At 34.4% G+C, this 15,885-nt stretch overlaps 2 protein-coding genes across 3 annotated transcripts; one reads left to right on the plus strand and one right to left on the minus strand.

The window, feature by feature from the left end:
* Positions 1 to 510: 510 nt before the first annotated feature.
* On the minus strand, positions 511 to 9,552 carry LOC117334592. Of its 2 annotated transcripts, XM_033894286.1 has the most exons (3): positions 8,631 to 9,552; positions 5,978 to 6,009; positions 511 to 3,881 (listed from the first exon to the last, which is right to left on the minus strand). In XM_033894286.1, the coding sequence occupies exons 1-3, from the start codon at positions 9,417 to 9,419 to the stop codon at positions 3,833 to 3,835; spliced, it is 870 nt and encodes a 289-aa protein (XP_033750177.1). In that variant the 5' UTR covers positions 9,420 to 9,552; the 3' UTR covers positions 511 to 3,832. The 2 variants fall into 2 exon arrangements, with proteins under 2 accessions (XP_033750177.1, XP_033750176.1); XM_033894285.1 differs by lacking the exon at positions 5,978 to 6,009 and having other exon boundaries at positions 8,631 to 9,548.
* Positions 9,553 to 9,838: 286 nt separating this feature from the next.
* On the plus strand, positions 9,839 to 15,415 carry LOC117334105. Its single transcript, XM_033893563.1, has 4 exons — positions 9,839 to 9,870; positions 11,200 to 11,349; positions 11,796 to 11,941; positions 12,540 to 15,415. The coding sequence occupies exons 2-4, from the start codon at positions 11,200 to 11,202 to the stop codon at positions 14,308 to 14,310; spliced, it is 2,067 nt and encodes a 688-aa protein (XP_033749454.1). The 5' UTR covers positions 9,839 to 9,870; the 3' UTR covers positions 14,311 to 15,415.
* The last annotated feature ends 470 nt before the right edge of the window (positions 15,416 to 15,885 follow it).

A 15,885-nucleotide genomic window follows, 5' to 3' on the forward strand; every position in this document is an offset into this window, starting at 1 on the left:
GTTTATTGGTGCTCACCTTAATGTCGAAGTTTCTTGCATACTGGTTAATATCATATATTGAAAGTCGCATCCATGTTAAATTAATCAAATACACAATTGAAGTATTTAGCATGTTTGAAAAAATTGCATAGTGTTTGTAATTAGATTAAAAATTGAACCCATGGGCATAGATACCTAGGGATAAAGTTTGAGAAAGATCCTCCCATTCTTCGTAAGAAATAGCAATAACAAAAATGTTAAAATCCAAGATAGGCACAACTAGGTACCAAAGGGAGACTACATACATGTATGAAGCTGGAGAATCATCCTTAGGGATAACAACAATTGTTTGTGGATAGACAGACCACATGCATAAACAACAGCCCACTATATCAAAATATGGGCTAAAATCAAAGTCGAAATTGCAATAAAACTTGTTAAGCTACATGTATCAGTCTTTGATTTCCCGGTCCAGTGATATCCTTTGTTGATGATTTTCACAGGTCTGAAGTAAAAGGAAAACAAGATAAACAAATTTGAGTGCTATTTTATTATAGATTTCCTCTTCATGAACACTTGTGCCTTGACACACCACAACACACATGTGTAAATACATACAGCTCAATATGGCAAGTTGTCTTCTCAAAAATATTAAATTCTGGATCAACTGATCTCGTGTTCCTAATACATGGCAGATATATGATGTATGTCATATATAAATATATATACTTCAGGGAGATAATTTACATAAAAAAATGTAGTAACCAATTTTTCCAGATCTACAAAGCTTCTATCAGAGGTGACTATTAGATCTAGAGTTATCACAAAATGTACTGTAAGATATAAATCTAACTAAAATCATTTAACATTTTTCTCTCACATTTAACCGAGAGATTTTTACTCTCACATTTAACTGAGAGATTTGGTTACACTGGCAACATTTAAGAAACAACTAATCTATGCAATAGTAGACTTTGTGTTTGGGTATTTTTTAGACATGCATGGTTATACAGTATATAATATCAATAAGTTGTTTTGGTAGGAATAGGTAGATACATGAGTTTACTATTTTCATAGTTTCACATTTTTGACAACTCCTTAACAGATTTTTTGTCTTGAAGAAACATCTGAGAAGATACAGGTATTTAAGCAATGTTTAACATCGCAATAAACATGGTCAAGAGTTTGCCTAGATTTATAGAGCTAGCTGTTTTAACAGTGAACGGTGTTTGCTTTTTTTTTTTTAAATCTATCTGTCAAGAAGTAACTACTATTTACAAAACTTTATTTAAAATTTTCTATGTTTTACAAATTGTTCATTAACACAATAAAAGCCAGATCTGGGACTGTCAGGATAAGGGTAAGATTCTTAAGCTGCCAAATACACTGTACATGTACTGTAATGTCGTGTTTGGGTCCTTAAGAACATTTCCCCTCATGTTGAGCCCCCCCCCCAATGAAACCTCCAAAGGCATAATAACAATAACACCCACTCATGAACAAGAGTATTATTGCATAAGCAAATTGTCATGAAGTTCTTTTATGGTTTTTCAATTTTGAGGTATACATATAAAACTTTTCTATGGAAAAATAGCGATTATCTTTAATGGACGGAAATCGCGTTTGTCTCGTTAAGATGGACATATGAAAAATACATTACAATGTACAGAGCTGATAAAATAACATAGTCAATAAAACAACAACAACAATTCATCATTAAAACATAACAATCAAAATAACTCTTTGGATTAAAATTACTAATTATCACAGAAAATGCCATTTACAGATAGAATTATCTAATACTGTATTCTTTTAGTTGGAACATTCTAATTGGGCCATGTTGTTCCATTTCTGTTTACAAATATATAAAAACAATATAATCAAACAGGGAAATGAAACTTTGAACCTTCAAATGAGAAGGTTCCACCAAATTGTTTCGTTCCATTTATCGGAAAAAATGGTTCCTTCCAACCCAACTGGAACATTCCACTAAACTGATCATGCTAGAAGTTAAAGATGGTTGTATTATATAACCAATTTAACCAATGTAATCAACTTTATAATTATATATAATATAAATTACATATTTAGATTATTACAACTCTCTGTAATACATATTATATTAAAGGCACAGGAAACAGTATAAACTATTACAGTATGTACTATATTTTATTTCAATTTATCATACATGTAAAATTTAATTTCTAGTACATATTACTGATGTGAAAGCTATCAAATAATGTACTATAAGTCTATATTCTAATGATACATCTTTAAATGTCATACATGAAAAAAAATACCAACATGTTACAATATTTGTCCTGTACTAAACTTATAGGTGGCGCCAACACAAAGACTTTGTCTAAAAATAGGGGGAGACCCAACAAGTACTTGTTAGCATTATTACTGAACTGAAACAGGCATTGGATTACTGCTACATAAATAAATGATGAAAATGGCAAAAGAAATCTTTAAAGCATCAATCGAGATAGCTGAGTATGCCATTGTGTTGAAATACATTATAAATACACATATCTACATTTTGAACACAAACATAATATTAAGATTAACTTCAAAGTTTTAGTGATATATACTTGATTATATGTGAACACAAGTCCTTGTTTTTTTGTTAACACAGCAGACAGATCCTTACCCAATAACATGTATACAGTATAGTGTATATTATAGAAAGATTAAATCCAAATATCAGTTAACACAGTGGAAGGCCCAATACAATGCCAAGTTCCACTATATTTATATAATTTAAAGGCACATACAGTTCAGGACAGTGATTTACACACAAAATTAAAAATGGCCAGATACAATAGACATATAGTCAGTATGGATTTAAGCAGGATACCACGACTAGATATAATATGAAATGGAATATCTTTGGAATCAGATATGTATGTTGATAATGTTTTATGATGAAGACTGATGATTATATGAGAACAAGTTTTTAGGACATTCCCATTATTTACCTAAATCCATTTACAAATTGAAATAAATTTGCCATTAAACATCTTAATTGTAATTTTTTATACCATCCATCTACCGGTATTTTTTTATGAATCCAATATCAGTAACTTTCTTAGTATCCAGTAATTGACAAACGAAATCTACCCACAATTTAATTTCAGTGCTTTAGGGGAAGTTTATGTAAAAGTTTGTCCTGACTAAGGTCACTAATGTGACCAAAACCAGTAGACAAACTACCTAATAAAGAAATAAGATCCTGCCTTCAGCCTGTTGTGACTGATTCTCTGAATTAAGCAATAACTTTCTTGTTTCTTAATGATATACATAATATATATATGCATTGAATGGTCCAGGTGTACTTAGTTTTCCATGGTTTTAAGCAAAGATATCAGAATTAACAAAATAGTGAAAACGGGTTAAAAAATCTCAAATCCTTGTGAAATAAAAAATTGATATTGCAAAGATTCAAACTACAAAACAGTGTTCAATAATGGACAACAATAAACGACAGTCGTTCCACCAAGGTATAAACTCACCAGTATATTTGTGCAAAGGAATTTCAGATACTGTCCAAATAATAGTGCACTTGCATATTAATATCTTGAAAATGAAATGGAAGAAAGCTTGATCTGAACCGAGTTTCTGCTCAACAAAAGAACATCACAAAAATATTTATTACTAAGATTGAATTCATGGATGACTATTCGAAATAAATAATCACATCAACTGAATGCTATAAAACTGTAAAGCAGTGTGTCCATTGGAAACTTTTGTAGGTTATCTGTCTTACAATCCTGGCTGAATCGGTTGTAAGGTAGTGGACGCTCTGTCGTTCAATCCTGGCTGAATCGGTCGTTCCATGGTGGACGCTCTGTTATTGGAACCTGTTCGATCTTCTTAGCACTTTTTGGTTTCTTGTTTGGCTGTAAATAATAAAAAATGTATTTATTTTTTATTTTTTGCACAAAAAATATGAGAAATATATTAGGTTTTAATGTATAAATGTATGAAATACTGTCTAGTAGAATTTGTTTGGCAATCTAGCAATATTCTCTAAAAGCACTTTACAGAAATGAAATGATAATAATACCACGGTATTACTAGCATGAGTTACATTTAGTTTACAATCTCCTCTATAAGGATTAACTACAGGAATAGAAAAAATAAAATACAGTTTAAAACACATTTATTTATTATGTATATAATATTGTACATTGTATAAAAGAAACACTGTAGAAGTGTGTAATAAAGTACATAATTTATTATATGTTAGATTATCTACATTTGTATATCTGTTGTTAATAACAAAAAAAAGCTTAAAAACTAGTAAAGGCTGATGTATATATATGTAGATAAAACAAACTAATAAAGCTACGTACTGCAGATCGAGGCAGTAAAAGCTGGCACTCAGTTACACAAATTTTTTTTCTCTAAAGTCTGAAAATACCATAAGGCTGAACATTGATCGCTTTTTATTTTTGCTTTTATTTCTTTTCCTATAATATTGACATTTTCTATTGACACTTAATGTTATGTATTTCACACAAAGTCTTTTACAAATTCCACATTTTTGGGCCCCAACATACTTTATTTAATCAATTGTAGAATGCACTTTCTGTATTATATTTTACACAGTAAAGACTCCAAATTAAATTATTTCCATGCAAGTATACTAATTAAACAGCAGCAATCAAATGGATCGGCATACCCAAAATTAAATTTTCTCAATATCAATATTATTTCTATATTTTATAAAATTCATGATCATAATATTATACTAAATTAAAACCAATTTTTGTGAAAATGAAGGGCCTGAATTACATCGATATGTCATTGTCAGCAAAGCTAAAGCACTAAGAATTAATTCTGAAACAAGATATTGTGTATACATATAATCAAAAGAATTCCACGAAAGTGGATGTGTCGCTGCGCAGAAAGTTTGGTGATTACAAGAGTTACTGGGGGTATATAATCACACGGAACAAAATTTCTATTTTAAGAAACAGTGACCTTGACCTTCCGACCTGGAAAGCAATCCCAAGCAAGAAATTTTGGAAAAAAATATCTGCATAAAAATTTGAGTTTGATCGGCCCAAGCAAACTTGATCATGAGTTATTATTGCATGGAAACAAATTTTCTATTTTCAGTAACAGTGACCTTGAACTAGGACCTTCGGACCTGGAAAGCAATACCAAGCAAGCACTTTTGGTAAGGAAAATCTGCATAAAGTTTGAGTTTGATCGGCCCAGGGAACTCTGGTTATCGCATAGAAACCTCTGATCATTGTGGACATTTCTGAAGATTTCTTCAGCTGGCATCATTTAGAATATCATTTTGTTTTGAATTTTTATCATTGCAACAGTCACTAACAACTTTAAGTCATATGAACTAAGATGGTGGCAACATCAGAAATGGACACAAACATAAGGGTAATTCCTTGGGTACTTATACTGTGCACAAAGTAAATTAAATATCATAACCTCGCTCACATTAATCTGACAACTAATGATGTTCTAGTGACAAAAACAGGTCAGATGATGTACTACCACTAAACTTTAAAGAGTTCAAAATGGTCGCTCTACCAGGACTGACACAGCTACTGCTGTGAATGATCAGTGTTGTTAAATCTAAATTAATGAAATATATTCATTACTTCATTAAAATTGAACTGACAAATTTGATGAAGTTTAATTCATTGTAAAATTACTCTGACATTAAAAGATATGCCATTCACTAACTCTGGTTGTTTATAGTAACTAGTCATTTTCCAGTAATATTATATATATCATATAAAATAGGAGAGAAAGATTGTAACACCTAGACCAGGACTCAAACCAGGTCTAACATTATACATGTATATATAGATACAGGTCTACATTCAAATTAAGAATGTTGTTCAAGATAATCCATAAAAAACAAACAATAAATGTAATAAGAAAAAGGACTAAAATGTAAAATACTAAAGTGATTATAGTTATAGGAAAGATGCATGTGTACAGGCAGAAATCATTGGTTTACCGAAATGTATTCCTTTGCAAAGAGAGTTCATCCTGAAATCAATGGCAGTTAGTAAATTAATTGAATACAAAATTCAAGATATATAACTGCAGAAAATTTCTCAACTATCAAAATGGTAAATACAATTACAAATGTATACAGTTATATCTTTTGGTGATCTAATAACTTTCCAAGGCTGTATGAGAAGAGTTGCAGGCACATGTTTCTGTTGGGAGTCTTTTAAGGCTATATTTAATTTGAATTGCAGGTTTAAAATTTTCTGAGAGGGGCCATGAATGTAAAAGAATTGTCTACCTTTTTCTGAGGGTGGCCAAGAGTGTTCCTGTTTCTCTGTAATTAAGGTGGTCATAAATGTGAGACTTGTCCATGTTTCTGTAAGGTGGTCATGAATGTGAGACTTGTCCATGTTTCTGTAAAGTGGTCCTGAATGTGAGACTTGTCCATGTTTCTGTAAGGTGGTCATAAATGCGAGACTTGTCTATTTTTCTGTAAGGTGGTCATAAATGCGCGACTTGGCCATGTTTCTGTAAGGTGGTCATAAATGCGCGACTTGGCCATGTTTCTGTAAGGTGGTCATAAATGCGCGACTTGGCCATGTTTCTGTAAGGTGGTCATAAATGCGCTACTTGGCCATGTTTCTGTAAGGTGGTCATAAATGCGCGACTTGGCTATTTCTCTAGGGTGGCCATGAATGTGAGACGTACTCTATGTTTTCTAAGGTGGCCATAAGTGTGAAGACTTGTCTAGGTGGCCAAGAATGTGAGACTTATCCATGTTTCTCTAGGGTGGCCATGAATCTGATACTTGTCTATTTTTTCTAAGGTGGCCATGAATGTGAGACTTGTCTGTTTCTCTAGGGCGGCCATGATTGAGAGACTTTTCTATGTTAATCTAAGGTGGCCATGATTGAGAGACTTTTCTATGTTTCTCTAGGGTGGCCATGAATCTGATACTTGTCTATTTTTTCTAAGGTGGCCATGAATGTGAGACTTGTCTGTTTCTCTAGGGCGGCCATGATTGAGAGACTTTTCTATGTTAATCTAAGGTGGCCATGATTGAGAGACTTTTCTATGTTTATCTAAGGTGGCCATGATTGAGAGACTTTTCTATGTTTATCTAAGGTGGCCATGATTGAGAGACTTTTCTATGTTTATCTAAGGTGACCATGATTGAGAGACTTTTCTATGTTTATCTAAGGTGGCCATGATTGAGAGACTTTTCCATATGTTTATCTAAGGTGGCCATGATTGAGAGACTTTTCCATATGTTTATCTAAGGTGGCCATGATTGAGAGACTTTTCTATGTTTCTCTAAGGTGGCCACGAATGTAAAGACTTGTCTGTTTCTCTAGGGTGGCCACGAATGTAAAGACTTGTCTGTTAATTCTCTAATAATAAAGGAGCCATGAATGTGATACCTGTCTACGTTTCTCTAAAGTGGCCATAAATTTCTACCTTTCTGTGAAGAGCAGCCGACCATGAACGTGAAAGAATTTTCTTGATATAAAACTGTCTGAATGTGAAAGAGTTTCCTCCCCTTCTTTGAAATGGCCTTCTATAGCTAGTCAATTACATAATCAGTATCACTACTATGGCCATCAACTATAATTAATTTGTTTAGCTCTAACCATAAGCACTAATTTTATCTGGCTTGTGACTGATGTTACAATTGATCTGCAAAAAAAAAAAAAAAATAGTTGGGAACCTCATTACTCCATAACATGGTATAAAGTTTCAGGCTCTATATTCTATGAGGAGTTGACCCTGATCAATCTACACAGTACACTGCAGCAGATTTAAAGCATGTAAACTTCAAAGTAGTTTGCTTAAGGAAGTTCAATGTAATGATCCACCCTTATATTGGCCAAAGGGATTGGTGGTGTTATGATGACATCACATTTGTCTTTCCTCTACCAAACAATGTGATTTTCACCAGATACAGGTTCACTCCAACAGTGCCCTCAGCAACTTTTCAAAATCATTGTAAAATAATTGATTTGTCAATCTTGGCTTTAATGGTACCTATACTAACCTTGCCAGAGTTTCTTCAGCCCACATTAGTCTTAATGATTCTAACTATAACTGTTTTAATATACACAGTACTATATTATACTAATATAACATATGTATGGATTATTATATATAGTCAAGAATCGGAAGTCTAGATCCAGACTGACTGTCACTCTAGATAGCCAAATAATGGAAAATTTTAGTTCCCATCAACACTGTGGAGAAGGTTGACGGACTTGGAAGGCGTAGGATTAGCATCTCCTTGCATTAGGTGGTGCGGCGACGCACTTGGAGGACGCGCAAAGCGTGAATATGGCGAGAGATATGAGCATGAACTTTTTTTTATCTGATCTCGGAGAGAGATATCAATAGCTAATTTAATTTTAATCAATTTTTGCATGTTCAGCAATAACTACTCTATCGTGTGCTCCCTCCGAGTACTCCGCGTCACTTAATACAAGGGGACGCAAGTCCTGTGCCCTAAAAGTCTGTCGACCTTCTCCACAGTGATCAATAAGATGAGTTTGGAATTGGAGGAAACTTACAAAAGACATTGCTAGCCTAAATCAGACATCTGTCTTTCAAAACCTGATGTATGGTCTTGCGGCCAGAGGGAAAGTGGTCAATATGAATGTTTTTCTTACCATAAGACCTTGGCGAGGTACAACCCTGCGACCTGGACCTTGGGAAGATAAGGCATTTCTGGTTGGAGTTGTACCGGCAGAAGGTGGTGCAGGTCTACGCAGCTTGGCACTGTATACCGAAGAGGAGACATTGGAGCTTGATGCATTACTCGAAACAGACGGGTGAAGTGAGTTAGGATTCATATCATTTATTGGAGGAAGTGGGGCATTCTTAGCAAATAAATTTTCTCTCGAAGAAGTACCAGAGGCAACTCTGCATTGAGGAGGCATTGTTCTTGTATTGGAATTTGCCCTGCTGTTAGAAGTTGTCCTTGTATTAGAACTTGCTCTGGACTGTACAGAATTGCCAGGGACCATAATAACTGACGACCCATTAACGAGAGATGCTTCTGCAGGATTAAGCTCTTTATTGTCTTCTTTTTTCTGTAGCATCATTCTTAGTTTTCTGTTGACATTGTAAGCCTCCTGAAGCAGCACGTCTGTATCTTCTTCAGAAAGATCAACTGTTTCAAGCATTCGCAGCACTTCATCTGGGTCAGTCAGATTAAATTTGAACATTTCATTTGGTTTTACAGCTTCAGAAGAATCTGGTCCTTCGTCAGAAACAACTGTTTTTTCGTCATCCTTTCCCGTCAAATCAGTTCCTCGGCTTTCGAGATCAATGCCCGATTCGGGCGACAAACTATCATTTAATCGGCGGGGTGAATCAGTTTCGTCGTCGATTTCAAGTTCATGCCTTTCTGATAGAGAGGAAAGTTCTCTTCCGTCGCCATCAACAACTTCTGCCATCTTTGCTGACGGAACACTGTTTAAGTTGCTGCTGAAATGTAGGATATCACATTTTTGAAAGTGTTGACAAAATCTTTGATGTCATTCGTAACGAAGTCGTTAGTCTCTGTAAAACAAACTCTTGTCGACTACACAGAGAAATACGTAGTAATTAAGCGTCTGATTGAGAGAGAGACTATGTAAGAATGCCACCTGTCGAGTGGATCGAGCAACGGTATACGAAACTATTAGGCCTACCGTATCCTATGCGAGTGTAATACTGTATTTTAGTACTGTACTAAAAAAATATTGCGAAAAACACGTGTATAGATTAATATGTTCTCACATTAAGCAAAAAACATCGCCATGTAGTTTAGGAAAAAGAAAAAAAATCGCACCGGTGTCTACAAATTTTATTCTAGCTTTGCCACCTACAACAAAACTACAGACGGCGGCAAACGCAAATGATAAGGTAGCCCTAGATTGTTTTAACCGAACAATAACTTTGTTCGCTAATCATTCGTTGAAATGGATATCTGATCAGTTTTGTATGACACATTTACCTGATTTATCTGATCCTCTGTCTCTGTAAGCGTATTTGCTTATTGACCTCCGTAGTTTAGACCACTGGCATGTTTTTAATCATGAACTTGGCAAAATAATGTCTCGACATCCTGAGGTGTTTTTAATAAGGTATGTGCTTACCTATTTGTGGTCTCTTTTAGGACAACAAAGAACTGAAATATGGAAAACAATTAGATTTTGTTTTGTTTGTGATAATTCCCAAATCTGACTTAAAAGAGATTTTATTGTGAATATACATGTCATTCAATAAAAAATAGAACCCCCAATAGTGAATAACTTTAATTTCATCTTGCTTTTGGATAACTATGTGGAATAGGTCAATTTTCATTCCAACTTCTTTCTTGTTCATTCAGAGGCCTGTAATCTCTGTGCTAAAAATGGGTAGTTTCCCCAAACTTAGACTAATCCCTGTCATGCATTCCCTGTGGAATGTCTTTGACTTTGTCAAGAAACCATACAACAAATTTTTACATTACTTTGTGAAAATCCTAAACCTACCTATGGTAAGGATCAGAACACAGAACCTTGTCACTATCATATGGCTAAGTATATATTCTTGAGTTTTCTGTTTACCCAATGACTGTTTAAGGTTAATAGTTATGAGAGTAAACAGAACACTCGGGCATATGTACAAAAATAATACAATACTCTTCTCGACTGCCCTGCATGTGATCAGAATGTGTACTTACTCAAGGAGGGGATCACAACCCTGGCAAATGATGGATCAATGGGACCACACTTAAATGGTTGTGTGATGCAAAAGACAAATTCTCAAAAGGCATGATAAAAATTGGTGGTAATTATCAGTATATGTAGTAAGGCTACAAGAAAGAATCTAAGAAAGACCTAGATGTCACTCTTCAATGTCTAAGGTGTGAGAGAACCTGACATGAGAGAAAAGAAATGGATAGAAAACATTTATTGGTTTCTCCCCCCAAAAGTAAGGGTTTGTGCCAAAGAAATTGTGAGGATTAGAATCTCTGAAGAAGGGGCTAATGGGTTGGGCATTAGTAGTCATTGTATGTACAAGACACAAGGCAGTGAAAGTACATTTTTAACTTCTGAGAAATTTTGTGTCATCCATGGTGGAAGTGAGTAATGCCATTTCTAGATTCTATACAATATGACCTACATGTAGCTGCCTCAATTCTAATGAACTTACTGGTATCAAACAAATGCAGAATATTTGAATATAATGATTCAACTTATATTACAGATGGAAAAAGTAAGCAAGTATGAGATTTCCCCATTGATTGCTCTTCTCAACATGATAAAAGTCAACTACTTTGGAAAAACTGAAATTTACAAAACACTGCTAGCAGTTCTTTGTGATCATGATACAAGAAATCCAGCTATTAAGGAAAAGGTACATGTACCATATTTATTTCTGGGCAATATTAAGAACTTATTTTCAATCATGAAATAATTTGTGAAACATTATAAAGAGTTTAATATTTGATAAAAATTGTATTCATGAAAATTTAAAAAAAGGTACAGCCAATTTCTATAGGAGTCAGTCTTGCAAGTATATACCTATCTTATCAAATGATACTTATTTATTGTCTGGTCAAACACCTGAGCACTGTACATTTAAACAAAATTTAGGTTGAAGTTTTTGGTTAAGAAGCCAAGATTGTCATTCATTAGTAGTTAAGGGATGATTATAATGAAAGTTATTTTGATGAGAAATATCAATAGAGGACCATGAAAACTAAAGGAAACTTTAGGCATGTTTTGAAATTTGACAAGTTCTCAATGTGGTTGTCTGGATCTGTAGAGCAATTCTTCATGTGTATTTACTTTCATTCACAGACAAAACACTACATACAGTTGTTACTAGCTGACCATCAGGATTTGGCCAGAAGTCTAATCTCCTTCCTCCCTGGAGAAGCAAATGCTGACAGCATCCCTCTAGGCTTAAGTCCTATCACCAACACACCTGCTGGCAACCTTAAAAGGTCTTAGACTTTTAGGTTTTATGTTATATTAAGTATATTCAACTGCTTAATATGGTCCCCTGAGACAAAGTCTCTAGTGGTGTTCGTCGTAAACAATTCAGATTATAGATTTCTTCTGAATAACCAAGAGGCCCAGGGTCATTATATTGTGTCAGTAGCATGCTAAGATGAATGACCTTGACTTACTTTAGAGGTCACATGAGTCAAATGTGTCAAAATCTTTAAACAACTAAACGAGATGCCCTGGATCATGATATTAATTGGATCAAATTATTAGCATGCTTGGATAACACATTAAAATATTAAATCAAAGGAATGATGACCTTCAAGGTCATAGGGGCCAATATATATTCTTTCCAAAAATATTATTAAATTTGCACACCTACCACAATTTTTCTTCATTTTATTTTAGAAATCGTTGTAAACAACATTACTGATTTAAAAAAATCTAGCTACCAATCCTTATAAATTAACTTAATTAAGCAATATTACAACTATTGGTCAACTTGTATTGTTCTTAAAAATTCTTGTACATACTTCGAAGTGAAGTATTTGTTATCTCTATGAACTAAAATTGTATGTTTTATTTTGTTTACAGACATAAGAAGAGCAGACATAAAAGTAAAAAGAAAACCAAACAAAAATCAAAACAGTCTAGCATAGTGAATAGAGTGCTGTTAGAGACATTGCCTCCTGATTTGGCAACACCACCAAAGCAAAGTGCAAAGATGGTGGTAGACTTCCCAGATGGAACACCAAAGAAAGAAAACAAATCCATAACTCCTAAAATATCTGAAACACTTACTCCTAAAACAGAATCAGATTCTCCCCGACCTTCACTTCCTGAGGAAGTGTGCAACACAAAGAACATTTCCTCCAGATGCAATTCTGACTCTGAAATTATCAGAAGCAAAAGTCCAGTCTTCTCCACAAGCAGCAGAAAGCCTGTAGTATTTACCACAGCAGTTTATAATGAGAATAAAAGTTATCCTTTGCCTTTTTCTATGTTTGACAGCTGTGGCTTTCCTTTGAAAAACTTACCAGGGGTATGTGAAACTGGGCAAAAGTTTTCTCCACGTGTAAGTCACAGGCAGGCATCAGTAAGTGTTGCAGATACTGGAACACTTATGACCAAGAAAAGTATTTCTCAGCAATGTATGGCTGAAGCTAAAACATCGGAAGTGCCAAGTTTAACATCAGCCATTCCCACCAAGCCTGGTAATAGTTGTGGCCTACCATTAGCAATTCCACCATACCAGAGTACTTCAAGAATGATGCCGTTATATAACCGAAGTAGAAACGCATTTAATGTAGGTGATCAGGCAAATTACTCAACAACATCTCTTGAACAAAATATGAATTCTGGACTTGAACATCTGCCATTTTGTAACACTAGTGAGTCAGCGGTCCATGGAACTGAGCCTACAGTTCTTATACCAGCGACTCTGCCCCATAAAGCCAGTTTGAGCCAAATGAGTGGCTTACCACACAACTTTATCCACAGACCAGAGCCTCTGCTGATTGGACACACTCCAAAAGTTTACAACCCAGTACAATGGGCCACAAAGTTTGAACAGTTCTCTACCATGACAGTTGGGCGAACATTCCACAACAGTCCTGCTGGTCACCTCCAACCTCCTCCTGTTGCCAAGTTACCGTGTTCCACAGGTCTCGCTTCCCATAATCCTCCAGTTCCACATCTGTACACGCTCCCAAAAACATCAGCATCATTTGTTCCAAGTCAGGTCGAACAACATTTATCTCAGCTATCCCTTACCAAGAGTCCACTGCATTATTCTATGGCCCAGACGTCTCATTCTGCCGGTAAAAAAATCTACCTTGGAACTAATTCTAATCTCTCAGCCTTCCCATATACCAGGCAGATGGTTCTTCCAGATGGTCAAACCCAGAATCTGTACTTAAAGCGATCATCTGTCAATATACCTGCAGACAGTAATGGAATGTCAGATATTGAGAATTTACAGAAAGGCATGGCGACTGGTGCAAGTTACAGTTATCCAGATGAACAGGGAAATATAAGTTTTCCAAACCAGAATGTGATAGATATGAATACTGGGGTACCAATGACTGTACCAGTCGAGAGTAGTATGCTTCAACAGTTAGGAGATACAAGACAAAGTCTCAAAGCTCCAGTGCCCTTCTTTATTTCTGATCATCACTTGTCCAAGCTTCAACATCCTGATAACATGGTGGATTCCTTAGGAGGTCGTGGCGACGCAGATATCCTGGAAACCTTGCCAAAGCCAAAAAAAGTTATAATGTCAGCCAACTCAAGTGTAAGGAAAAAGCTGCGATTAACACCTAAAAGTTCTATACATCAGGAGAATGCAGCTTCCTACGATACATAATGTTTCTTACATTGCAAAGTTTCATATCTCCAGTTATTGTCTATTTTCACAAAAATGTCCATATTACTAATTTACTGTCTACTGTAAGCTACATCATTAGTAATAACTAACATGTTCCCAATTATGTCTGTTTTAATTGCATGTTATTCATACAGTCATGTACCTATCTATAATTGCAAGCTACATACATGTAGCAAGTATTTTTGTGAAATTAATGTTACTATAATTTAACATAATAATTATGTATTTACAATATATGTTGGTTTTTATTGCCTGTCATTTATACTTATCATCTGTCTACATTTTCATTTCTCATATTTAAGACTGTTATATGTATTAATATATATGTTTATGCATTGTATATATATTTTTAAATTACTCTTGTAAATGATACTAAATTTTTAAAAATGTTTCAAATAGTTTCATGAAATTTTTATGACAACAAAAAGACTGATTATTCACTGAATATGTGAAGTGAACCATAATTGGGATATTGCGGGAATCATCTTCATACTTACTGGCCTGTAAAATATTTAAAGTGTTAAAAATCTTCTCGATATATTTGTCGGGTACCAGTGAAATTGCACATTAAGTGTACCTCCAGTTAAACTAGATATGCTGTACCATAAATAGGTCACTGTGACTTTGACATGAAAGTCCAAGCAGTACATAATTATGAACCAGTCTTCAGAGTAAAACTCACAGGTTGTATGCACTTTATAAATAAGACGTTACATAGTATCAACATGAACCAGAATATTTCTACCAAAATGAGCTAAATGTAAAAACAATGTATGTAGATAGTTTATCACTTCTAACATTTAACAACAGCAAAAATATTTTTAAAGTAATTTATTTCTGAATCATAGTGCTATTATTTGTACATATATATGTAAGTCTGAAAACAAGTTCACATCACAAATGAAAAAAAACCTGTCAAATATGAAGCTTTCAATCATCTGTACAAACACATCCCACAATCTTCCACGCAATAGACATTCAGAATCCATTTTATCCATTTTTACAACTATACATTGAAACACTATCACACAAAGCTAATCAGACATACTGACTTAAAATAAGGTTGTATTCATACACGAGTGTTTACAAATCAATCACGAATGCCAACATTTATATTTTTACATCAAAACATGTCTTAAAGGACACTGGTATCTTCAAAAAAATCTGGTCTCTTCCAACACAATTCCATATCATGACTTACTTTGGAAACTATCCTGTAAGTCCTGTCTGTTCTGACACCTATGCGTACATGATATCCTTCCCACTGTATAAACAGTGTATAAACAGCTAGTGTAACTAGCAATAGACTAGAATGAATAATACTCATTCAAAAGTTTGTTTACAGCTAAATATATATATGTTTCTATGATATGATTTTGGTTCATAACCAAAGTCAAAAAAATATTTCTGCAGGATTCTTTCTGTCATTGGACCAAGTATAATAATGTCATGTACTGGCACACGTATACAGGTAGTCTGTTTTGGAAGATGATTTGAGGGATGCAGTGGTTAAGTCTGACAACAGATTTTACTGGGTTTCATGATAAAAGTTGA

The sequence above is a fragment of the Pecten maximus genome, chromosome 9, assembly GCF_902652985.1.
Source record: "Pecten maximus chromosome 9, xPecMax1.1, whole genome shotgun sequence".
NCBI lineage: Eukaryota > Metazoa > Mollusca > Bivalvia > Pectinida > Pectinidae > Pecten > Pecten maximus.